The 26,693-nt window shown below is 43.4% G+C and overlaps 1 protein-coding gene across 1 annotated transcript in view; it reads left to right on the forward strand.

Moving 5' to 3' along the window:
- The first annotated feature begins 516 nt into the window (after positions 1-516).
- LOC106613753 (fibroblast growth factor 10) overlaps positions 517-26,693 on the forward strand; it is a 47,230-nt gene continuing 21,053 nt past the window's right edge. Inside the window, exon 1 of the mRNA XM_014216329.2 lies at positions 517-1,553. Coding sequence (XP_014071804.1) covers positions 1,196-1,553 — 358 coding nt within the window. The 5' untranslated portion in view covers positions 517-1,195. The remainder of the gene's footprint in view (positions 1,554-26,693) is intronic.

The raw sequence follows: 26,693 nt of genomic DNA on the forward strand, positions 1-26,693 counted from the left end.
TTGACACTTTCCAGTTGACACTTTCCATGAAGCAATAAAACCTACAGTTAGCCGGCTTAATGACACTAATGGCTTTCTAGGAACCATGATTAGGAGAACAATTCTACTTTAAGAAATTATAAAAGGGAGATGGTGCAAAGCCTCTCTCATTTATTTCAAATAGTTATCAATGATGGTGGCCCCACCCCTCTCCTTTCAACCCCCAGATGCAAGCCCTGCCCAGGATAAAATGCAGGACAAGCCCAAGCCTCCCATTCCACACAGGAGAAGGGACTGGCTGCACAGGAGAGAGTGAGGACATTCATTTACTGCTTCATTGCGTTACACAGGCAGACAGACCTGACGCACACTCACTGACTGCCTCTCTCGCTCACTCACTAGCTGCTGCCTCTGTCTCTCTCTCTCCCTCATACACACACGGTCTCTCAAACCTCTCCCTCCCTCTCACTCTGCCTCTCTCACTCACATATACACAGACACACACACACACTCTAACTCTTTCTCTCTCTCTCTCTCACACACACACACACACACACACACACACACACACACTCACTCACTCTTTCTGTGACTCTCTCTCCCTATCACATTCTCACACACATTTACACATGCACACATTCACTCTCTCTCCTCATTCAACTCCTTCTCAGCCACGGGTCAGCAGCACAGACAAGCACCTTATTCCAGTCCATTTGGAGAGAGGAGCATCGCAAGGTGCACACATCGCAAGACAGGACACTGACTGACTCTGCAGCCGTAAAATAAGGACACAAGCCAAGGAACAGAACAAGCTTTTGGAGAACAAGGAAACAACAGAAAATAACAGATTGCTTTTGGCAATGGATTTACAAAGTGAATTGTTTTCCGGTGAATAGAAGCTGAAAGAGAAATAAGAGGAGATCATCATCAGACACATAAGTTAAGAAACAAACTCATCTGGGAAAGAGGACTGGTTGGAAGCCCAGGTTCCTCTCTGCTCTGCTGATTGGAAGCCCATGTTCCTCTCTGCACTGCTGTTTGGAAGCCCAGGTTCCTCTCTGCTCTGATCCTCAGTGACAGGGTCTGCTGCCCCCTCGATCATCACCCCTTCCCACCCTCAGAGAGAGACCACTCACCTGGACGACACAGCCCGGGTCTCCAGCCAGCCAGCATGCATACTGCCTGTGCAATGTGCACCTTGGGAGTCTGACCCACCATGTGCAGATGGATGGCACCCGTCGCTAGTCTCCGTCCTGACCTCGCTGCCATTGGCACTGCCCACGCTGGGCTTCCGCCCCTGCCCAGTGCTGCATCCCTTCGCTTGGCGTTCCTCACCCTGCTCCTGGTGGCTGGCACAGCTCTGGGGGGCTGCCCGCTCGGGGTAGGGCATGAACCCCTCCAAGTACTGGCGAGAGGCATCAACTGCTCATGGACACTGGAGCGGCACACACGCAGTTACAATCACCTAGAGGGCGACGTACGACTACGGCGGCTCTACTCCGCCAACAAGTTCTTTCTCTGTATCGACAAAACAGGCAAGGTGGACGGCACCAGACGGAAAAACTACGCTGAAAGTGAGTAAGCTGACACTATCTCCCCTTTCTATCTTTCCTATGTGACGGAGAAGAGGTGGGGTGCCTATTGTCTTTTATGGTGGTGTAAACTCTCTGATCTTGCTACTTTTATAGCAGTTCATAGGAGTTTCACTGGCTTGTATCAGCCTTTGGCGCCTATTTGTGCCGTGTTTGGAGCGGGAGACGATGCTAGGTAAACTGGGAATTCCACAGCGTGGTTTAAGCCACCTCATGGGAAACCCGGCACTGTGTTTACAGCAAGGCAGACTTGAGGAAAGACATTGTGCATCAGTTGGTCGTGCAAACTGGGCTTGGGAAAAAAGCTTCAATTTCACAGGGGATTAACATGTCAAAACTGTGTTGAAAGTCCTCCAGTTGCAAGGGGCAGATGTACCCACAAACCATTTCTGTCACAGTTTACATGGGCACAATTTTCAATTTTTCACAGTTTTCAAACCAAGTTTGTTTAGCGCTTGTTAAGGGGATAGTCGGGATAATTTGGAGCCTTTGTGATTTAAACTGTTAAGTACAGACCCAGAATCAACCTCTAACACAGATCATGTGTGTGTGAAAACTTCAAATCAGACCAGAGAGCTGGCTTCACATCCGTGTACAGCAGGTGCGTTGGGCTCGCCAGCGCTGTATAATTTATTGTAGACAGTCAGAGAATTTCCACATACCCATGCAACATGCCAAATCTCCTAACACATACCTACAGTCTCATCAAGGATCTTCCAAAAATGCCTTAAACAGATCAGACTTCTCATCACCTGTTACCATCTCATCTCAGTATGTTCAGTTGTCCTAGTTTTTCCAGATTGGACAGCACTGTATCTGATGTTAGTAATAAGGACACTTGAGAGGAGGGAAGTGCACTGGGCATAGGTGTCACTCACTCTACGATCTCAATCAATGGTGTCTTTCAGACCTTTGACCAGGTCAGACAAGTTGTCGCTGGTCATGAACTGACTTCCCAGTGGCCACTGGACAGCCTTGAGACGTTTACACCTTTGACGGTTATATTTATCCATTTAGTCGTTAATGCCTTTTTACGTCAGTGGGTGAGTCAGGTTTTTTCCATGCTACCAAGGTAACAGCAGGGACTGCCCAGTCAGCCTGCCACTGTGTACAGCCTTATAACAGTTGGGTGACATTTGTTAACATTTGTTAACTAGACTACTCATCTGGCAGACAGTTTTATACCTCACACACACGCCAACATAAATTCACATTGACTTGAATTATCACAATTCAAATTTGTGTCGGTGTTCACTTCCCTCAAATGGGGATTCAAATTTTCATATTGGTGGTTTAGATGTCAGATATAATCATAAAATGTTACTCTCTATGTTTGACACTTTAAAGGGAGGCTGAACTTCCTGATTTGTCCTCGTTTGGGTCATTAAGAAACGTTAGCGGCCCTGACTCAATTCAAATGTGAGTTGGTGTCGGCGTGTGGTTTGATGTGGGTGTCTCATGTGTGTTCACAGGTGGAAAGAGTTAGCCAAATCTTCTGCCAATTAGCTTCAACTGGCTGGTGTGCGACAGTGGCAAAGTTGGTTTGACTTTAGATAGCCTATCTTCGGGCTAGTTAGGGACCGTCAATAAATTACACAATGTAAATAAGACAATATTTTCATTTTGCACATCTTTTAGTTTTCTCATTAAATGCTTTCAATATTTGTATGCAAATTTCTACAATTTAAATGTGGTTTGAGCTTTTTAAGTTATTTAAATTTGGAGCAAGTGGAATTTTAACATATTGTCCAATGTATATTTTGTAATTTCCCTATGCTCCCTAACTAGCCCCATAGGGATATCCAAAGTTAACCCAAATGTACCATAGGCATTACGATAGGGTCGCGTGCAGCTGCACGCCAAATTGATGATTACTTGTGTACTGCCAGTTGTGGGCATGTGGGCAGGATTGAAACAAACCGAACCTTAATTTACGTTGTGATGCAGTCATGACTACAAAACTCAGTTTGTCTCTTTAAAGGCCCAGTGAAGTCAAGCATGTGATTTTCCTGTGTTTTATATATATTTCCACACTATGAGGTTGGAATAATACTGTGAAATTGTGAAAATTATGATAATGCCCTTTTGGTGTAAGAGCTGTTTGAAAAGACTGCCAGAAATGTCAGCCTGTTTTGGTGGGATGGAGTTTTGGCCTTTCATGGTGACATCAACATGTAGTAAATTAGTTAATAGACCAATAAGAGTTCCAAACCTCTCTGCCAATCAATCAAATCAAATTGTATTCATCACATGCTTCGTAAACAATAGGTGTGGACTAACAGTGAAATGCTTACAATAAGAGCTCATTTTCAGTTTTCCCCTCCCCACTCAGACCACTCCCAGAAAGTCCTAGCAAAATTCTTGCTTGAGCAATTGGCCTTTGCGAAGAAGCCATTTGTATTTCTTTTTGACCAATTTAATTGAAAACAATCACAGTAAGGTACTTAATTGTTACCCAGAAATGATTTGTTACTGAGTTAAAAATGTCTGCATTGGACCTTTAAATTCATTGGCGCAGCAGTGGAAATGTTGAATTGGCATGGCAAGGGAACTTAATAAGTGGACTGTAGCTAGCTGAAACTTTTTCATGCTCCCTTAGAAAGCAGCAAAAGTGATGCATCTGGATTGGGAGATTTGTGGCTTTCCATGATCTTGTCAGAAGTGGTTAGTCGGTTGTACAGAGTGGTTCCCCATGAAAATGTGCTGCCCCCAAATGCAATGCTCTCTTTACCCACGATCCTCTCATTTCCTGCCCTGGAAAGAAAGATTCTCTATGAACACTACAGCACAGTGAGGGTGTGTACCTGCCTGTACGCATACAGCAGCACCCTGCCAAACCAGTGGTCATTCAGGCTTTGCCTTGAAATTAGTTAAAGGGACCTTGTGGTCGTGATGTGGTCATACCTCACAATGAGACAATCTGGTTCGGTCTATTCTGAGGTCTAGTTTGGGTTCTGTGTTACCACAGGCCATTGCTTAAAGGCTTTTTCAATTAGACTTAAAACGTCTTTACCTAGAGAATTCCTTGATACTGATACGGTCACTGTGCTATAGATTGGAGAGGGACGACTGGGAGGAAGCTCTGCATTTGTAATGAGCTTCCAATGACACAGATACAAGAGTGCAGCCACAGTACAACTGTCCCGGTGAAAAGAGAGCACATTATCTTTAAGTGGCTTGGCTGGCAGAGTAGATTTTTGTGTTGAGTTGACTAGATTTTCTCAAGTGTCTAATACAAGATGAAGAAAACAGCAATGACTTTATTATCCAAACATAAATCTCACACGCACACACATGCAAATGCATATGCATGCACGCACGCAAGCACTCACACACAAACTTGCACATTCACACCACTCACCCACAGCAGACTCCTTGCTCCTTCCCACACGTTTTAATGTTGCTGTGTGAGTGGGGAAGTACAGCAATGCAGAGCCCCGAATACTGTCCAGTGCGAGGCCCCTCCTTGTCCTCTGTGTTGCCCTTACGGTCTGTCAACACGGCTACATTGCCCCGACAGCCCTGCTACGCCCTCGCCCCACTCAGTTTTTCCAGCCCATGCTTCCAACCTCTCAGGTGCAGAAACAGTCGGAATTAGTCAACAGGCACTGCTAATTGAGGTCGGAAAATATTGTATCAATCCCAGTAGACCAGAGTATGGAACAGCTGAGGGAAGAGGCTGGGACTAAGAGAGATGGAAGGGACTGAGAGAGAGATGGAAGGGACTGAGAGAGAGAGATGGAAGGGACTGAGAGAGAGAGATGGAAGGGACTGAGAGAGAGAGATGGAAGGGACTGAGATAGAGAGAGATGGAAGGGACTGAGATAGAGAGAGATGGAAGGGACTGAGAGAGATGGAAGGGACTGAGAGAGATGTAAGGGACTGAGAGAGATGTAAGGGACTGAGACAGAGAGAGGGAAGGGACTGAGACAGAGAGAGGGAAGGGACTGAGACAGAGAGAGGGAAGGGACTGAGACAGAGAGAGGGAAGGGACTGAGACAGAGAGAGGGAAGGGACTGAGACAGAGAGAGGGAAGGGACTGAGACAGAGAGAGGGAAGAGACAGACAGAGAGAGGGAAGGGACTGAGACAGAGAGAGGGAAGAGACAGACAGAGAGAGGGAAGGGACTGAGACAGAGAGAGGGAAGGGACTGAGACAGAGAGAGGGAAGGGACTGAGACAGAGAGAGGGAAGGGACTGAGAGAGAGAGGGAAGGGACTGAGACAGAGAGAGGGAAGGGACTGAGACAGAGAGAGGGAAGAGACAGACAGAGAGAGGGAAGAGACAGACAGAGAGAGGGAAGGGACTGAGACAGAGAGAGGGAAGGGACTGAGACAGAGAGAGGGAAGGGACTGAGACAGAGAGAGGGAAGGGACTGAGACAGAGAGAGGGAAGAGACAGACAGAGAGAGGGAAGGGACTAGAGACAGAGAGAGGGAAGGGACTGAGACAGAGAGAGGGAAGAGACAGACAGAGAGAGGGAAGGGACTGAGACAGAGAGAGGGAAGGGACTGAGACAGAGAGAGGGAAGGGACTGAGACAGAGAGAGGGAAGGGACTGAGACAGAGAGAGGGAAGGGACTGAGACAGAGAGAGGGAAGGGACTGAGACAGAGAGAGGGAAGGGACTGAGACAGAGAGAGGGAAGGGACTGAGACAGAGAGAGGGAAGAGACGAGACAGAGAGAGGGAAGGGACTGAGACAGAGAGAGGGAAGGGACTGAGACAGAGAGAGGGAAGGGACTGAGACAGAGAGAGGGAAGGGACTGAGACAGAGAGAGGGAAGGGACTGAGACAGAGAGAGGGAAGAGACTAGACAGAGAGAGGGAAGGGACTGAGACAGAGAGAGGGAAGGGACTGAGACAGAGAGAGGGAAGAGACAGACAGAGAGAGGGAAGGGACTGAGACAGAGAGAGGGAAGGGACTGAGACAGAGAGAGGGAAGGGACTGAGACAGAGAGAGGGAAGGGACTGAGACAGAGAGAGGGAAGAGACAGACAGAGAGAGGGAAGGGACTGAGACAGAGAGAGGGAAGGGACTGAGACAGAGAGAGGGAAGGGACTGAGACAGAGAGAGGGAAGGGACTGAGACAGAGAGAGGGAAGGGACTGAGACAGAGAGAGGGAAGAGACTGAGACAGAGAGAGGGAAGGGACTGAGACAGAGAGAGGGAAGGGACTGAGACAGAGAGAGGGAAGGGACTGAGACAGAGAGAGGGAAGGGACTGAGACAGAGAGAGGGAAGGGACTGAGACAGAGAGAGGGAAGAGACAGACAGAGAGAGGGAAGAGACAGACAGAGAGAGGGAAGGGACTGAGACAGAGAGAGGGAAGAGACAGACAGAGAGAGGGAAGGGACTGAGACAGAGAGAGGGAAGGGACTGAGACAGAGAGAGGGAAGGGACTGAGACAGAGAGAGGGAAGGGACTGAGACAGAGAGAGGGAAGGGACTGAGACAGAGAGAGGGAAGGGACTGAGACAGAGAGAGGGAAGAGACAGACAGAGAGAGGGAAGGGACTGAGACAGAGAGAGGGAAGGGACAGACAGAGAGAGGGAAGGGACTGAGACAGAGAGAGGGAAGGGACTGAGACAGAGAGAGGGAAGGGACTGAGACAGAGAGAGGGAAGGGACTGAGACAGAGAGAGGGAAGAGACAGACAGAGAGAGGGAAGGGACTGAGACAGAGAGAGGGAAGGGACTGAGACAGAGAGAGGGAAGGGACTGAGACAGAGAGAGGGAAGGGAAGGGAAGGGACTGAGACAGATGGAAGGTGGGGTTGAAGAGAGCAGGTAGCACAGTCTGAGAGTAAAAGGTGAGCAAAGGAGTGATAGTCCAACATCTAAATGGTTGGGATATCTGAATTAACTGAATTAAATCCACTGTGTATGAGACCCAGATAGATGCTGATTCGTGTTCTCATATTTGTGTTTAGGTACAATATGATACCACCCCTCTACAGTGATGTTCTTAGAGTTCAGTGGAATATTATACTGAATGACTAAATGATCTGTGGTATATTGAAATGTAACACTTCTTGTACTGGTCTGGACACGATCTGTGGCCAGATATCAATTGCATAATTTTGCAAATCCACTCCAAGGTGCAGTTCTGTCTGAAAAAGCATCCTATTCTGTCCTACTGATTTTGAACACACAGGTCAGATATCAATTCCTGAAACGTGTTATTGTTGCAGCCCGACCTAATCCCCACGGCTCTTTAAAGTATTTGTTAATCAAATCACCTAAATACCCATCAGCCATGATAAAGTGCCTGGCAAACCAATGGCAGATAGCTTGCAAAAACCACACTGGCTAAGTAGGCCTTCATTTGTGTGTCACCAAGGGGCTAAAAATAGCTTGTTGAAATAATAATGAGAGGAGAGAGTTTTCTTTTTGACTGATTGGGGTTCAACATGTCTTTCTTTTTAGCCAATGTTGGAGGTACAATGATCGAAGAGAAAAACAAATCAATATATTTACAAAAGCTCTGAAAGTCGGCACGAATCATATCCTGTCCAAGGTCATGGGTCATAACTTACGAATTAAGCAGAGCACAACAGCTGTCGAGGTCAGGCCGACCTCCACACGATAAACCCCAACAGCCAATCACTGAGTAGGGAGACCAATAAATTCACAACACAATGTTTGATGTTCCTCAGCCAGCCTTAGTCCAGTTCAAAATACATATTGGATCATTATGCTTGGCCAACCTCGTTTTTATACTTTTTCCTTTTTTCTCATGTCAGGTCAGCATGAAATACAGTTGGCAGGCGTGCCAATGTATGAGCCATGTTCACATCTCACTTGAAAAGGACACACTGTTGAAATGAAGGGTGTGTGTGGCTAAGGGCATCAAACAGTTGAGCAGCCTCCAGGCTATGACACCGCGTTTAACCTGAGGAAATAAGGTAATGTGACAAGTATAATCAGAGAAGTCACATTAAAATATGTCTGCTTCGCTATGTGTCAGTTTGCTGTTTTACCGTTCTTCATCTGTGCAGTTTACACTGGGAGGTGTGTCCTGTTTACCACATTTCCCTTAAGCTTAGCTTTGCAACATCTTGCTGTTTGATGTGCGACTTTCCTTTGCAATGAGTTCATAAGTATTTGACTTGGACTGGGCCCATAGGAAGAAAATCTTCCACCCCTCTAGAATATGTTGTGGAAAGGATTTAAACCCGTTTGAGAGAGGGGAAACTGTCACTCACTGGCCAGAGAAGGACTAGGTTGAACTTGAATTGGTAGGATAAATTATTTTACAGGCAACAAGCTGCTTGTAAAGACCTTACAAATTGGCCTCAGCAATGTCCACGTTGATATTTATGTTTAGTCCCTAAAATACGAGTTTATTTCTGTTTATTGTAGCTAGAACTTGCTAACAGTTCGTTTTAAGGGTTCCTATTACAGTGTAATTACATGTGTGATTACACTGTAACAAGTATTGTAGTTAATTGTAATGACTCTGTAATAACATGTAACTGGTGGTAACTGCAGTCTGTAATTACAGGTGTAACAACAAATGCTCGTTACCATGCTTCATACAAATGGGCACGTTTCCACCATTTGTTTCGTTTCTTCTCAGCTGCATCTGATTCAGTACCAACTGTCACAAAATGTGGACAGAAGCGCTAGGTGTCCAAGGTTAGAAACGTTGGAGGCTCAATAGGCTCTAAGTACCTACCCATGAATACGCACTGTTCAACAAATTCTCCACTCAATGTTGTCACGGGCAGCTGCACCCCAAAAATGTGTAATCTGGGTGAACTTGATTGAGTTGACAAAAACAGATCAGATATAGGTCAACCTCACTGACTGGGGTCTACCATACAAATGTCATCCCAGATTATAATTTCAAAAATTACTTATAATTAATGTGTTGTTGCCCATTATGACAACCTGAACCTCCTTGCCGTCCAAGTGGGATGATAAACCCACTAGTACACCACAGAGTACATGTACTATCTGAATAAGTACAATGTAATTTAACAAGATTTAGCTAGTTAAAATGAAGTGTATCTTAAGGGCTACTTATTGTAATTATTGGGTACCTACATAGTACGTCACCTATGTACATAGTTACCCATGTTACGCCCTGACCTGAGAGAGACGTTTTTCTCTGTTTGTTAGGTCAGGGTGGCTCAGTTGGTAGAGCATGGTGTTTGCAACGCCAGCATGGTGTGTGCAATGCCAGGGTTGTGGGTTCGATTTCCACGGGGGGCCAGTACACAAAAAAATGCATGAAATGAAATGTATGCATTCACTACTGTAAGTCGCTCTGGATAAGAGCGTCTGCTAAATGACTAAAATGTAAATGATATGGGGTGGGAACTCTATGTCATATATTTCTTTGTGTTTGGCTGAACATGGTTCCTAATCAGAGGCAGCTGTCTATCGTTGTCTCTGATTGGGAATCATACTTAGGCAGCCCTTTTTCCCTCGTTCAGTTGTGGGATCTTGTTGTTGTACAGCTCAGTGAAAGCCTGCAGAATGTGACATTCGTTTTCCTTTGTTTGTTATTTTGTTTAGTATTCTGAGTATTAATAAAATTGAATCATGAGCAATTACCAGATACTTATTTACTACTCATTACCCAGTGAAAACAAACTAAATATGAGCATCTAATTTAGTCAACTTAATTGCAACATTTTAAAATATCTTACATTTCTTACAAAATAATAAGGATTTATATTGTTGTACTAATAATTTGATTAATTAGAATAAACAAAGATATAGGCCTACTCAATAACATAAAATAACGATTTTAATAGTGGTGACTCAAATCTACAGCCTATAGTATGGTGTGTAGTCTAGCTAGCAAGCTAATTCAGAAAAAACAGGATTGTCTTTTTCCCCTTTTCAAAGGGTAGGTAGCATTTTTAAACCACATGTAACATATGGATTTGCATTAATATATGGATCAAAAGTCCCAAAGCAAAGCTACGCCTCACTTTTCTATTTTTGGAGTTATTACATAAAACCGATCAGAATTCCGAATAATGCTGAAAAATGTTATGTGGGGTGTGATGTTATATGGAGGGCCCGGCAAGCCAGCCTATTCCCTATAATGTAAACTCCAACAAAAATAACTTCAAATGTATAACTTCAAATGAAACCAAATAATTTGCATTCATGACTACTGGTTTCAATTTAATTTTCAGCCAACTTACAAGCAAATACTTTTTGAATTTATTGTTACAAATCAGCTTGCAAGGTTGCTAGCACTTGGCAGGAACCCACAGAACTTACTGATAGACAGATGAGTTAGCTACCAAAGAAAAGCCAAGGAGAGAGGCACTTCAGAGGGAGAGGCCTTTTTACCAGCCGAGGGAGAGTCAGTTAAACGAATAGCAATATAGTAAGGTAAATCCAAATTGAATGTAAGCGGTTTATTTCAATCACTGCTGACACTCACAATGTACCGGTAGGTCGATAGGAAACAGAGGTTGCAAGCTTCACATTCACGCTCGGCACAGCACCTGGTTTCAGTCGGTGCCTCATTCCAAATCTTGCCATCCACTGGTTATAGCCATCAAAGTCCTCCGGGATGAAATGAGCACCGCATACAGTAGATGTGCCCACTGTTCCCTTACTCCAATCCGCTCGCTTCAACCGGACCAACTGGTCCAATTTCAATGCTAGCTTCTCATTTTTGGGCCACAAATTAGTCGAAACCCCGTCCTTGTGGGTATTACTGCACCCAGCAATAACACACCTCCTTGGTATATTTCACTTTTTAAAAAGCTGTTGGGTCTGAATTGAAAACTAGCATTAGCTGCGGACGACGGAAATCTACTACAACTCACTCGCTAGCTGGACTACCACTACCAAATGCACAGGAGAAGAGGAGATACAGTTTTTCGCACTCATTTATATGCTTTCTTCTTCGTTGATGTTGAATGTAATTACATGCTAGCATGGCTAGTAGCTAACATTAGCCAGCTGATGTTGACAATAGTGAATTGTGGGTAGTTCTGAAGATATCTGAAAATAAGTTAAATAATAATTCAAAATCCCCCAAAATAACTATTTTTATAGTTATAGTCCCAGCCTGTAGTAGATAGAAAGTCACGGCACCGCCCGCCTGTGGGGAAAACAACCTGTTGTTACCTAGGTTACCCCATTGACTCCAGCTAAAACTTGACATTTTTCAAAAACCTTTTTATTGTTGTCTGCTTGTTTTAGTCAATTACAAAACTACATTTTAAGAAAAGTACATGTCTAAAGATTAAATTGAATCATTGCCTGCTCCTGAGCGTTCTCACTACTTAGAAAAACGTAATATTGAAGAGCTTCCCTCATGTCCCTTTTCGTGACGGTGCTACCAGCCATGTGAGTTTTTAGCTACCAAACGGAACATTAAGCTAGCCAAGAACTACAACACAAACAAACAGACTATACAGCCTCAAATAGTGAGTGGAGTTGGAAACGGACTATACTAAACAAGTTAAATGTGATACATCTCACAGACACACGTTAGCTAGCTAGCTAGCTACAACACATACAGTGGGGGAAAAAAGTAATTGATCCCCTGCTGATTTTGTACGTTTGCCCACTGACAAAGAAATGATCAGTCTATAATTTTATTAGTAGGTTTATTTGAACAGTGAGAGACAGAATAACAACAAAAATATCCAGAAAAACGCTTGTCAAAAATGTTATAAATTGATTTGCATTTTAATGAGGGAAATAAGTATTTGACCCCCTCTCAATCAGAAAGATTTCTGGCTCCCAGGCGTCTTTTATACAGGTAACGAGCTGAGATTAGGAGCACACTCTTAAAGGGAGTGCTCCTAACCGCAGCTTGTTACCTGTAAAAAAGACACCTGTCCACAGAAGCAATCAATCAATCAGATTCCAAACTCTCCACCATGGCCAAGACCAAAGAACTCTCCAAGGATGTCAGGGACAAGATTGTAGACCTACACAAGGCTGGAATGGGCTACAAGACCATCTCCAAGCAGCTTGGTGAGAAGGTGTCAACAGTTGGTGCGATTATTCGCAAATGGAAGAAACACAAAAGAACTGTCAATATCCCTCGGCCTGGGGCTCCATGCAAGATCTCACCTCGTGGAGTTGTAATGATCATGAGAACGGTGAGGAATCAGCCCAGAACTACACGGGAGGATCTTGTCAATGATCTCAAAGCAGCTGGGACCATAGTCACCAAGAAAACAATTGTTAACACACTACTCCGTGAAGGACTGAAATCCTGCAGCGCCCGCAAGGTCCCCCTGCTCAGGAATACATATACATGCCCGTCTGAAGTTTGCCAATGAACATCTGAATGACTCAGAGGACAACCGGTGAAAGTGTTGTGGTCAAATGAGACCAAAATGGAGCTCTTTGACATCAACTCAACTCGCCGTGTTTGGAGGAGGAGGAATGCTGCCTATGACCCCAAGAACACCATCTCCACTGTCAAACATGGAGGTGGAAACATTATGCTTTGGGGGTGTTTTTTGCTAAGGGGACAGGACAACTTCACCGCATCAAAGGGACGATGGACGGGGCCATGTACCGTCAAATCTTGGGTGAGAACCTCCTTCCCTCAGCCAGGGCATTGAAAATGGGTCGTGGATGGGTATTCCAGCATGACAATGACCCAAAACACACAACCAAGGCAACAAAGGAGTGGCTCAAGAAGAAGCACATTAAAGTCCTGGAGTGGCCTAGCCAGTCTCCAGACCTTAATCCCATAGAAAATCTGTGGAGGGAGCTGAAGGTTTGAGTTGCCAAACGTCAGCCTCGAAACCTTAATGACTTGGAGAAGATCTGCAAAGAGGAGTGGGACAAAATCCCTCCTGAGATGTGTGCAAACCTGGTGGCCAACTACAAGAAACGTCTGACCTCTGTGATTGCCAACAAGGGTTTTGCCACCAAGTACTAAGTCATGTTTTGCAGAGGGGTCAAATACTTATTTCCCTCATTAAAATGCAAATCATTTTATAATATTTTTGACATGCGTTTTTCTGGATTTTTTTGTTGTTATTCTGTCTCTCACTGTTCAAATAAACCTACTATTAAAATGATAGACTGATCATTTCTTTGTAAGTGGGCAAACGTACAAAATCAGCAGGGGTTCAAATACTTTTTTCCCCCACTGTAGGTATAGTTATTCCAAGACTAATATGAGTCATCAAGCCAGTCATTCCTTTTCTCTCATTTATCCTCATTAATATACGTCTCCAGTTTTGATCCTAATGAGAGGCACTGTGGCTAGCTAGGCTAGTTATCTACTGTAGCTATAACGTTAGACTACAGTACATTTTAGGTATAGCAAACACAGCTAGCTAGCTAGCTAGACATGGCTAGCTTGGCTTGTAGTGGTACTAATGGTTCCAGTCAGGCTGTAGTCATTACAAAGCCAGGGAAAATGAGACAACCTAGATACCCAACAATGTCCTGGCATATAGGAACATCGTTGAGACAAGTCCAATGGCTCTTTTGAACAAGGACAACCATATCTACTCACTGCTAGCATGATCATGCAATCAGCGAAACACAAAGGCCAGAATATTTGCTACAAAACATAATTTTTTGATCAGACAGCAGACAGCAGGTTCAATCAACCAATGATGTCACTGAAAACAAAAAAATACAGCTACAGCATATCAAATAAACGGCTGTTGTGTTCCGTGATTTAAGAAAATAAACAACCACACCGTCACTACAACTAAGTTACTAAGTCTTTGACCACACTATGTTGTGAGTAAAAACTCATGCTACCTATCCTTGAACATTACAAGTAACAATGGAAATTCACAACGTCTGTGTCTTCGTCTGTTTCTTTTTCGTAAGCATTTTCCCATCCTGGAGTCTTAGAGACAATCTGTGGTAATGAAGAAGACTGTATGACAATTTAGAAAAGACATTACAATTAGCCTACTAGCCCTACCGTTCTCTATGATCACTATCATTTCTATAGACGGGTTGATTATTTAGCAACAAAAATGACGAGCGCACAACCATGGGGCAAAACACATAGGTTGACTTAGATTGTTGACAACATGTAAGCTATATGTCATCTCCAATGTTTATTGAAAACATAAATACATTTGTATAATAACTACTTTTTGTCACCCAAATACATCGTTACAGTTGTTGGTTAGCTAGCTAAATGTCCTTGCTAAATGTCCTTGTTTTTGAAATAATTTTTTTGTCCATTAAAATAACATCAAATTGATCAGAAACACTGTGTAGACATTGTTAATGTTGTAAATGACTATTGTAGCTGGAAACGGCAGATTTTTAATGGAATATCTACATAGGCGTACAGAGGCACATTATCAGCAACCATCACTCCTGTGTTCCAATGGCACGTTGTGTTAGCTAATCCAAGTTTATCATTTTAAAAGGCTAATTGATCATTAGAAAACCCTTTTGCAATTATGTTAGCACAGCTGAAAACTGTTGATTAAAGAAGCAATAAAACTGGCCTTCTTTAGACCAGTTGAGTATCTGGAGCATCAGCATTTGTGGGTTCGATTACAGGCTCAAAAAGTCCTTTCTTCTGAAAATCGGCAGTCTATTCTTCTTCTGAGAAATGACGGCTATTCCATGCGAGAAATTGCCAAGAAACTGAAGATCTCGTACAATGCTGTGTACTACTCCCTTCCCAGAACAGCGCAAACTGGTTCTAACCAGAATAGAAAGAGGAGTGGGAGGCCCCGGTGCACAACTGAGCAACAGGACAAGTACATTAGAGTGTCTAGTTTGAGAAACAAACACCTCACAAGTCCTCAACTGGCAGCTTCATTAAATAGTACCCGCAAAACACCCGTCTCAACGTCAACAGTGAAGAGGTGACTCCGGGATGCTGGCCTTCTAGGCAGAGTTGTAAAGAAAAAGCCATATCTCAGACTGGCCAATAAAAAGAAAAAATTTAAATTGGCAAAATGACACAGACACTAGACAGAGAAACTCTGCCTAGAAGGCCAGAATCCCGGAGTTCTATAATTTAGCCCAACATGATCAAAATGTATGAGTGGGACATATTGACTAAAAACATGAAACATAGAAAAAATTGTTGTCAATGCAGAGAACACCAGAAGAAGAATTATAATTGAATTACCATAGTGAATTATTGTAATAATGTTTGTTTATGTCTCAATTAATCCGATAAGGGATGGGTTGCCAGTTGTCACGGTTGTCGTCTGGAATGGAGGACCAAAACGCAGCAGGAATGTGGATGCTCATCTTGTATATTTATTTATATAACAAGAACACCAAAAACAACAAAACTAAATGAACTCACGAACAACACAACAGTCTTGTCAGGCTCACACTCAGCAAAACAAGGAACAGTCTCCCACAAACACTAAACCAAACAATGACCCATATATAGGACTCTCAATCAGAGGCAACGAGAAAGCACCTGCCTCCAATTGAGAGTCCAACCCCGCATTAACCCAAACATAGAAATACAACTAACTAGACTAAACATAGAAATACATTAACAAGGAACAGTGCCCAAAACCCCCGGAATACATAAATCAAATACCCTTCTACAAAAACACCACCCCGAACCACATAAAACAAATACCCTCTGCCACGTCCTGACCAAACTACAATAACAAATAACCCTTATACTGGTCAGGACGTGACACCAGTTGGGGATTTGACACGAAAATACGATTTCATTCATTCATTAATTCATGTTGTTAGTATACTGTAACTATTAATTATTACAATTAATTACAATACTTGTTACAGTGTAATTACATATATATTTATACTTTCATAAGGACCCCTTAAAATGATGTTGCAGTAAACCTGACCTATCATTGGTGTACACATGCAGGTAGTGTGGACACCTGAGTATTTAAATGTGATTCAGTCTGTCACTTATTTTTCCTTATTGATGATGTTCCTGATACTGGAACAAGGACAGGAAGCCCAACCATTAACTGAATGACTTGTGTATTTTCCAATTTCCCTATTTCCAGGTCATAACATGTTTGCATACCCTTGCTTTGGCAATAAACATTCACATGGCACTACACTAGACATTTCACTATGATTTGGGTATTTAGTTGGCCCTTCTGAAGGAGTGAGATAGTTATATTATGTCTTAAATATTATGTCTAACTCCTCCTCATGACTCACCATCAATGCTAAGTCAGAGTGACTGCATCAACAGCATGGAGTAAAAGCTAAGAAGGGAAGCACCTGGCTAAATAAAGTAAGGACAGGCTGTTTTGAATAGGGAGAGGGCACACATGTTAATGAGGGTGTGAGAGGGCTGGGTTGTGCTCTGCTTAGTATTGTGGTGGACATATAAAAGGAGAGCTAGAGGCTTTCCCATTGCTCATTAGACCTTATGCGAGGTTTCCTCTAAAGCATCTGAGGGGCTTCAGAGAGAATCATGGTGCGAACAGGAGGGGAAAATTCCACGAATCCTGCCACTTTAATCCTTCCGAATAAGGACTGCGGCCCTGGCCTGAGTCGGAAACGATGAAAATCGATCTCTTGCCAGCTGTTCCTGGCATTGAGAGGCAAAAAGCTAAATAAAACACGCGCACGCACGCACGCACACACACACACACACACACACACACACACACACACACACACACACACACACACACACACCCTGGGAATGTTGCGGAAAATGTGTGGCAGTGTGGCACTCTAATTAGTCTAACCTCAATGGCTTCTAACACCGGAGTTTGATATCATGAATGGCCAATTTCTTTTAAATACAAATACCAGCTAACAACCACAGTCTGATCCTTTCTGTTCTATACTGGGTTCATCAATGGGTTTATTGAGTCTGACTTTGGCTCCAAGAGTCCACTCCTTTTTACATCTTACCGCTTTGTACATCCTGTGGATTTGAAAGAGTAGAAAAAGGAGACAATACCATTGCCAATAAGGAACCCTCTTTTAAAGACTTGAGCTAATTATGTTAGGAGAGTGTCCATTTGCATGGCTGTTTTAATGACAGGGGGAATTAGAGCTTCACACATTATCTATAGACTTTGGAGAGAGTTAATTGTGGAGAACTGAAACAATTACAGAGTTTGATAGCCTAGATGGCAATATGTATATTATGTTGTTAAAATGTATATTATTACTTTTTGTTTTTATTTCACCCATGCTGCTGCTCCCCCTATAGTCATTCCACATCACCCCATCAACAGTCTTTACTCTGCCTCCAGCCCAATGGACATTTATTTATTCATCACTGCCACAGTTGTTATGATGTAAATAGTGATATTTCTATTTGTATTGTTTGTATTATATTTTCTTTTTTTATTTCACTAGTCCTGATTTTCACTATACCCTGCAATCCTATCTGCAACCCTGTACATGTGACAATTAAACAATCGGAATCTGAATCTAGATTAAAGATACAGTGAGACAAGGGACCAAGTGTTCTTGATGCCAGAAACAACCCTTTCCCACTGATGTTATTCAGCTCTGTCTGCTGGCTACCCAGACTAATATACTGTTGCTAATAGAGTCCAAGCCATGCTCCCCAAAATGATTTACCCTCCTCATACACCATTGTAATGACCTACAATACATTACAGTAGGCATTGCAGTGTTATACACAGACTGTGAGCCAAGCAGTAACTTTTTAGAGGGGAATAGAGCTCAGTGTTTTCCTCAATGATCACTGTTATTATTAGAGAGGTTTTTGTGAAAGGTGTAAAGTAAGTATTCATTAGATCAGCTGGGAACCGCCGGTCAGCCAGTCTTACTCAGGCAGCAGCACCATATGTTTGGAATCATCATCTGCCAAAGAAAATATTGTCAGCAGCACTCAGTTCTCGGCTTAAATCAGGCCGCTCCATAAGACGGAGAGGGAGACATGGGCTCAACCCCGGGACTGCGAGGCACTGCAAGGTGGAGGACGAGGGCAGTCCCTCCCTCAGGCCAACTGCCGGAGTTTTATTGGTTTTGTTTTGACCTTTTCAAATGAAGAGTCTCGCCTCCCAGTTCGATGGAGCCAGACATCATTGTCTTGGAAAGAGCTGTTGGCCCAGGGGGGAAAAGGAAGCTGAAAGAGGAGCCCTTAAATCACAGGGTACCTCGATGTGAGTAAGAAACGGTAACAGGCAGAAAGGAATAACAGTTAAGAATGCGTAGTCGGCACACCTGCCGGTTGTTGGCTAGCTTGCCCACCCATTGGAGTTATGACAGATTACCATTGACTGGGTCAAAAAGGAAGCAATAAGCAACCATAAAACAGGGCTAGGTTAAGACGCCACGCGCCTCTACACTCAGGTAAATCTGGGCCTCCGCCGCCCCACCATTTCCTGCATACTTCAGTCTGGGGCCCGGCCAGAATGACCCACCTACCTTGCCTCACCTGTCTGTGGAGGGAGGATAAGTGTTGTGTGGTAAGCTCTCTGGACCCAAGTCCCTCACATCAGCAACATGCCTGCATGGCTGGCAAGTGAGAGACTTCATTGACTGCTACTATGTGTGTAATAGATTGTGTATCTGGCTAATTACGTCTCCACAGGGAAGTCACATTATGTCACAGTGAAATATACTGGAAATAACAGCTATACAGGTTATTTGAATCATGTAAATGACAATTATTGGGAAAATTGGTTTAGTTTTACTACTAGGCCTTATCGTTACTGCATATCTCTATGACTCATTATTATACAGTGGTGCTGGGGTTGTTGGTATGAATCGTTGGCACTAATCCAAGGTCCTCCTGTGTGAGACTTTCTCTGGCACGTTTCTAGGACAGGGTGTGATTTCCCAGATTACAGGAGTGAGTGGTTAGTGGGTCATCCTGAGAAGTGAACCCTGACCCCTTTATAGTACTCGACCACACCCAGCCAGACAGACAGACAGGCACATACACACCTACAAAACAAGTGCAGTACAATATTCCAAATAGGAGGAATAGCCTGACCTACTGTAGTTTCGTATGCCTGCCCAAAGTCAAGGAAAGAGCAGGTCTACAGACTCTATCTGATGTACTGTAACCTTATCCATTTCTGGAAGTGGATAATTAATGCAAATGTGAAAGTCAACTCCCCAGGTCCCTGCATACCATCAGGTTTAGACCATGCCCCCACCTTCCTCTAAAAGGACATTACATACACGTTCTCTGTACCTGCTTTGTATCAGGGGGAGAATTTAGCTAATTGAACATGAGCAGGATCTGAGTAGCGTGTCAAAGTTCTTTGTGAACTTGTACGTGTGTGTTTTAGAATGCATGTTCAGTGTTTATACTTGTGCCATTGTAGGAGCTTGCAGTGGACTCTAAACTGAAAAAGATGTGCCTTTCCTTCCCCTAATGCGTAATCAGATCCAGACCTCACCTTGTAGTAGATTAAGATCTCTCTGTGTGTGTGTGTGTGTGTGTGTGTGTGTGTGTGTGTGTGTGTGTGTGTGTGTGTGTGTGTGTGTGCGTGCGTGCGTGTGTAGGAGGTCATGCTCTTCATTAAAGCACAGAGGGTGGTCACAAAGCACTGTAGTGTCAGTGGTCTTTCTCCACGGACAGCTGCAGTAAGGAAGTAGATCAGTAGGGTTTCATCTAAAACAAGCCAGCCCCTCTCATTGAGCAGTTACTGTAATGATCAACTTCATCCTGGTTCCAGCTGAGGGATTATTTTCCAGAAACATTATGAATGAGAGCGAGAGAGAGAGAGAGAGAGAGAGAGAGGGAGTACACTGAAAAATCACTTTCATATGGGACCGGGCCTTCAGATATCAGATCATTTAGCATCTATTTTGGAATGACTATGACTCATTAAGAATGCGAGTCAGCTAACAGTGTGGAGCAGGCGATGAAAGTCCCACCCATAAAGCCTGCAGCCTTCCGTAACCAGGCGTCCCCAGACAGAATATTTAGATGTGTTTAAAATTGCAGGCTTTCAACACATCTTTGCCAGTGACAGTTGGAGCGGCTGCAACATGAGCTGGTTGACGTGTGTGAGTGTGTGTATTTTTGGTTTTACTAGAATTAGGGTTAGAGGTTTAGGGTTAGGAGTTAGGGTTAGGGGTTAAGGTTAGGGTTAAGTGTTAGGTTTAGGGTTAGGGAAAAAAGGATTTTGAATGGGAATCAATTGTTTGGTCACCACAAGGATAGTAAAACAATTGTGTGTGTGTGTGTGTGTGTGTGTGTGTGTGTGTGTGTGTGTGTGTGTGTGTGTGTGTGTGTGTGTGTGTGTGTGTGTGTGTGTGTGTGTGTGTGTGTGTGTGTGTTGACTGGGATGAGCAGACAGGGTCTAGATGCCAGCCCACTCCCCCCTCCTCTCTCTCTCCTCCCCTGCAGTGGATAGGATTGGGGTCAGGGCCCTTTGGCCAGCAGAGCAAGTGACAGTTCTGACAGGGCCCTGATTTCCCTCTTGTGCCGCCTGTCACCTCCCTGTCTGCTCGTCTCATTTTAATAATGTAAATACGGGGTAAACTGAGGCCAGGGAGACTGCTCTGTGTCATATTCATCCAGTGGAACTTCTCTGAGCTGAACCTGACGAGCCACTCAACCTCATCCCCCACCACACGCAGACACACACACACCTCGTCTCACGCAGGTTGTCACGGCAACACAGGGCCCGTTTTTTCTGTTTTCAAAGTCCCTGGATAATTTGGAAAAAGGGAGGTTCAAAAGAAACCCAGAGAAGCCAGATGTCATCACTGGGCTGTATAGGGTTAATTAAGGCTAAAGGGAGCTAAGTGAATTTCAAATGAGTTAATGAAATAGCATGTAGTCTAATAGCATGATAATCGGGTGTGTAAACATGAGCGCCACGTTCTCACTGTACCTCAGTGTTGGAGCACCAGTGTTTAATCTGACATTCTCTGGTTAAATTCAGATGTGGCTGGTCCTGAATTAGTGTTACACTTTTTTTCCAAGGGGCCGCCACAGATGAAGGTAGGAAATGATAAACAAGACCTTGTTTTCCTCTGGTTCTGTTTCCAGTCAGAGAGGACTGCCGGTGCCTGCGTCTGGACAGCAAACCAGCTGCAGATGCAACTCCAACTGCAATTTAGTGGCACTGGGGGAATGACCTCAGATTCGAATCCCGACCGGACCCCTTTTGATAGCAAAGTGCAGGAAACTGCAGAAGCCGTGAGTCACAAAGTGCGAGGCAAATCTGCCCGTAACTATCTGTGAAGCCTTTGATAGCCTCTCGCTCGTTACAGTTGTGATGCATGATTTGGAGGAATTGCCCTCCTTCTCTCTCCCTGATTAAAGAAAAGCCCATGTTTCGGGTCAGATTGCGGCACCCTCTGTACCACACAGGCACAGACAGACGACCAGACCGTTGCTTCGTTAACCCCTTTCACCTCTCCAATCCATCAGTTGCCCCCCACCCTCCCGTGCACCACCAAGATGCCTCTAGGTCTTCTCAGTAGTGAGGAATTGTTGTCTGATCGTTCATGCTGGAGGGAGTTGATGGGGTGATTGCTGTTCCATTACACACTCACAGCTTAGACTTTGCAGGCCTGAGGAACTCAGTGTTAATAATACAGCTAGCATGGAGAGTCAATCAATGCATGTTTGCATTCCAATTATGAGCAGGTTGTGGTTGTGTTTACAGATTAAATTATTAGCTATCTGTGTGGCAGGGTGGGAGGTCTCCCACACTAACTTCTTTTACTGCATACCCTATCTTGAATGACTCATGTTTGTAATAATTTTTCAACAAGCTATTATACAGATGCAGGATCTTAATTTGACCAGTTTCTCACAGCAGGAAAATAATCCTGCAGCAACAGGACATTTGAATTATTGTGTGTATTATAATCAATGGACATTTTTGTAGAGGGTGATACATTTTTTGTTAGGGCAAATCAAGTCTGACATTTGAAAGTGTAAAATTACAAACTTTAGAAGCCTTTCTAAACCTTGAATACACTACAACAGGACATTTCCTGCAACAACAGGGTGATCAAATTAAGATACTGAACATGTTCATTTTCAATTTACAATCTGTAGAAACAATGAGAATAGAAAGGTTCAGAACTTTTGTGAAGCATCACAGCACAGTTGAAAAATATATGACAAATAGAAATCCAATATAGATGGTGTTAAGAGATAGATGGGAGGGGTTGAATGGAGCAGAAGGTTGGGACTAATAACAACAAATAATAACAAGATAACTAATATAAAACATACTGTGTCCGTAAAACATGTATAGGTTAAGAACCTTTTTGAAAGAGCACAGTTTGAAAGATATGGCAAATAGAAATCAAACCAGATGGACATCATAAATATATGGGAGAGGTTGAGGGAAAAAGAAAGGAAGGACAAGAGTTAAAAACAAACAAAATGAAACTATTGTAAAATAGACTGTGTCCATAAAATGTATGTAATATGTATAAGCTGGAAATACAGGCCTAAGCGTTGTTGTTCACTAGTTTACTCCAATTGGGGGAGGGGTGCTAGGGTTAGAAAGTAATAAAGGGAAATATATATCTTTTTTAAGATATGTGTATGTATATATGTATGTATGTATGTATGTATGTATGTATGTATGTATGTATGTATGTATGTATGTAGGAGTATTATGTATGTATGTATGTATGTATATATATATATATATATATATATATATATATATATATATATATTTGCAAAAACATATATGGGGGATTGGAAGTGATGCAGACAATTACATTGATGAAAGCTAATCTATCTGCAATATTAAAGCTGATCTACCCCCTAAAACCAAATAAAAAACGTTTTTTTAAAGATACTAAACATCAAGAATCTGTTCACATTCTTGTTCAGTATCTGCATAGCTAGGCCCAGTACCTGAAAGGCAACCCAATTTAGTGGTTACGTGCACTGTTTGCCTGTTTTCTGCAATGTTGTTTTACTGTTATAGATTTGTACTATGTGTCTTTGGGTTGGTCCATACTAGTTGTGGGTCATGGTTCTGAAGGATTTGCCCTGTTTTACTGTGGATAAATCAGGTAATCTCTTCTTGGAGGGGATGGGCTAATTGGTCACATTTGACCCTGGCCTTCTAGACTGTGGGAACGTGTGCTTTATCTGCAAGCGGTAATTGGTAAATGAAACACTTCCGCAGCTCTGCTAGATTGTAGTTCACCGGGTGGGGCGAGGATGGAGAGAGAGAGAGAGAGAGAGAGAGAGAGAGAGAGAGAGAGAGAGAGAGAGAGAGAGAGGGTGTGTGTGTGTGTGTGTGTGTTTGTGTGTGCGGTGGTGGCCAAGGGGCAGAGTGTGTGTGTGTGCTGTCCAGAGAAAATGGCAGGATACGGAACTCCCTATGGCCATCTATGCAGCGTTATCAGCTGTATCTGTCTCATAATGTCTTACACACTGTCCAATAGATTGATGTAGACTGATAAAACGATGGACTGATAAACTTCAATGGTGTGTGGCCGTCCCAAGTATTCAAATGTAGGCCTTTGATGGAATTGTAAAATCTAAATGCAATTTTATGAAAATATTTAGCAGAGGGAAAGGACTGTCTGGCAATGATTCTGTCCAAGTTGATATAGTACAGTGTAAGCTGCCAGGTACGAACTAGTACGATAGAATCTGACATCCTCACATTAGAGGGAAACATTAACATGACATAACCTGAATCCATTCGTTACCTAAAACATTTCACCTCCAAAATCCCGGGTAGTTTTTACAAAACCTTTCAATTCATACCGCTTAGTCTTTTATGTTGAAATGCAAATGGAAATGTGAATGATCATTGTTACTAAGTCACAACATTGTTTAATTGACTAGTCTGATGAGAGAAGTGTTCATTTTTATTTGAATAAATTCTCCATCAGGGGAAGCCATGCCCAAAAGAAAACAAAGACACCACAATCTGAAAACAATACGCTGGACTAAAGTTACCAGTGCGAGACAATGTCTCGGCGGTCCCATCAAGCGGACCATTCATAAACACAGGGCCCCCAGTTTGGGGAGCCAGGGAGTGAGCCAGATAGAGTGGGGCCCACACTGGCCCTGTCTTTTTGTCCCAAGCTGACCCCTGCTCTCCTGCTTGGCCTCTGCGCTCCTCATCTGGCCTGTCCCAGCACCGCCGAAACAGGATACCTGTCATTTACTTTAATGGCCTTTGAAGGACCTGGCTAATCCCCTGAGCACTTCTCCCACCAGAAGCAGTATAAAGGGGAAACAGGGCAGAGTGCTGTGCTGGCCCTGAAACTGTACCAGAGAGGGATTGTGTGTGAGAGAATGTCACCCCTCACAGCCGGGGCCGAGGGAGTGTGAGAGTCAGCTTTCACCTGAGCTCAGCCGGTTCACACACACACACACACACACACACACACACACACACACACACACAGGCACATCTTTCTGTTCTGCACACCTAACTCACTGGCACAGAGGGTTAGTGTAAAATATAGCCAGAATAGGGATGAATTTATGTTTCCATACTAGTAGTATGTCATTGAATTTGATATTGAATGCTCATTCGTCAACTGTTGGCATTAATACTGCATGACCTGTGCCATGTGCTTGTTAAACTATACTGGGTATGACAGTGTCAAAAGGGTGTTCCTCTAGAAGATGACACATAAAACAACTCAACCTTAGCGTATAATTGTAAAACACTCTATAAAAAGAGCCAGGGTCATAGGTTAGATGCATTCTGAAAAGAGAATCACAGTTGGAATTTTCATTATCATCTCTGTTGAGTAAACATTGCATAGTGTGTTTCTCTCGATACTGTTGCTATGTTTCCACTTAACTGTCACTCTTAGTGTCTAATTAAAGGAAAGGTATCGACAATGAATATGAAGTTAACTTCTTTACTTCGTCACCTTGATCCAAGTGCCTGTACGGGAACTTGACGTAACCTTACGTGACTTTATTATGATGTAGGCTAGACTCAATCACAATAAACAGATATCCTATCAGGATACTGACATCTGGAATTTTCTATGATTTGCACATTCCATTGTGCAATATCTGTGCAATGTAAAGCCATGTTCCACTGCCCAATTCTTGAAAACGTAGGACAACAATAGAGCAAAATGTAGAACAGGTGTCTCCCTCTTCTATAGAGGGGACTAATGCTGAAGTCAAAGATAATTTCAACAATCAAATGACATGTCTACCCACAGCCCCATAGTCCCATATTTCGGTTACTGGCCCAACGCTCTAACCACTAGCATACCCGGGGCGGCAGGTAGCCTAGTGGTTAGAGTGTTGGGACAGTAACCACAAGGTTGCTAGATCAAATCCCCGAGCTGACAAGGTAAAAAAAAAAATAAAAATCTTCTGTTATGCCCCTGAACAAGGCAGTTAACACACTGTTCCTAGGCTGTCATTGTAAATAAGAATTTGTTCTTAACTGACTTGCCTAGTTAAATAAAGGTTACATAAAAAAATATCACTGCACCTTCCCTAGGCCTTCCCTAAACTACAGGTCTATGTGGAGCTGTCCAGTGTGTATAGGACATGTCCGTGCGAGTCTATCCCAACACACACAGATAGCTCGGCAGTGAGTGAGTGTGGACTGATAGATTAAAAGACAGCAGGCAAATAATGTTATCAGGCCCATCGGCGCTCTCATCCCCCAAGAGGTCCCCAGGAATGTGGGAACAACAGGCGGGATCTGGGCAGGGAAGGAGCAAGCTCTGCCAACTCTTTTCTTCTTGTTCTCCTTTCTGTCAATCGCCCGTTGTTGTTCGGCGGGCTGGTCCGCATGCGAAGGGAACACAGACACAGGTACATCCAGACTTCCTCTCACCATATTTCTATTTCCTTCATTACACAGGATATTGTACATCATATACAGTGAGCTCCAAAAGTATTGGGACAGTGACATTTGTTGTTGCTTTGGCTCTGTATAAAATGGGGGGACTATGTACAAAATGTGGAGTAATTTCTAAACGGTTCACCTGATATGGATGAAAATATCCTCAAGTTAGAGATGACAGTATGCAACTTAACATCATAGTAGTTGTATAATTTCAAATCCAAAGTGCTGGAGTACAGAGCCAAAACAACAATAAAAATTGTCACTGTCCCAATACTTTTGGAGCTCACTGTAAATAGAACGGCTATTTCTATACACGCTGTAGTCAAAATTGTTGCAAACCCTATTATTAGCCTGTTCAACCTCTCCTTCGTGTCATCTGAGATTCCCAAAGATTGGAAAGCAGCTGCGGTCATCCCCCTCTTCAAAGGGGGGGACACTCTTGACCCAAACTGCTACAGACCTA

The sequence above is a fragment of the Salmo salar genome, chromosome ssa10 (assembly GCF_905237065.1).
Source record: "Salmo salar chromosome ssa10, Ssal_v3.1, whole genome shotgun sequence".
NCBI classification, from domain to species: Eukaryota; Metazoa; Chordata; class Actinopteri; order Salmoniformes; family Salmonidae; genus Salmo; species Salmo salar.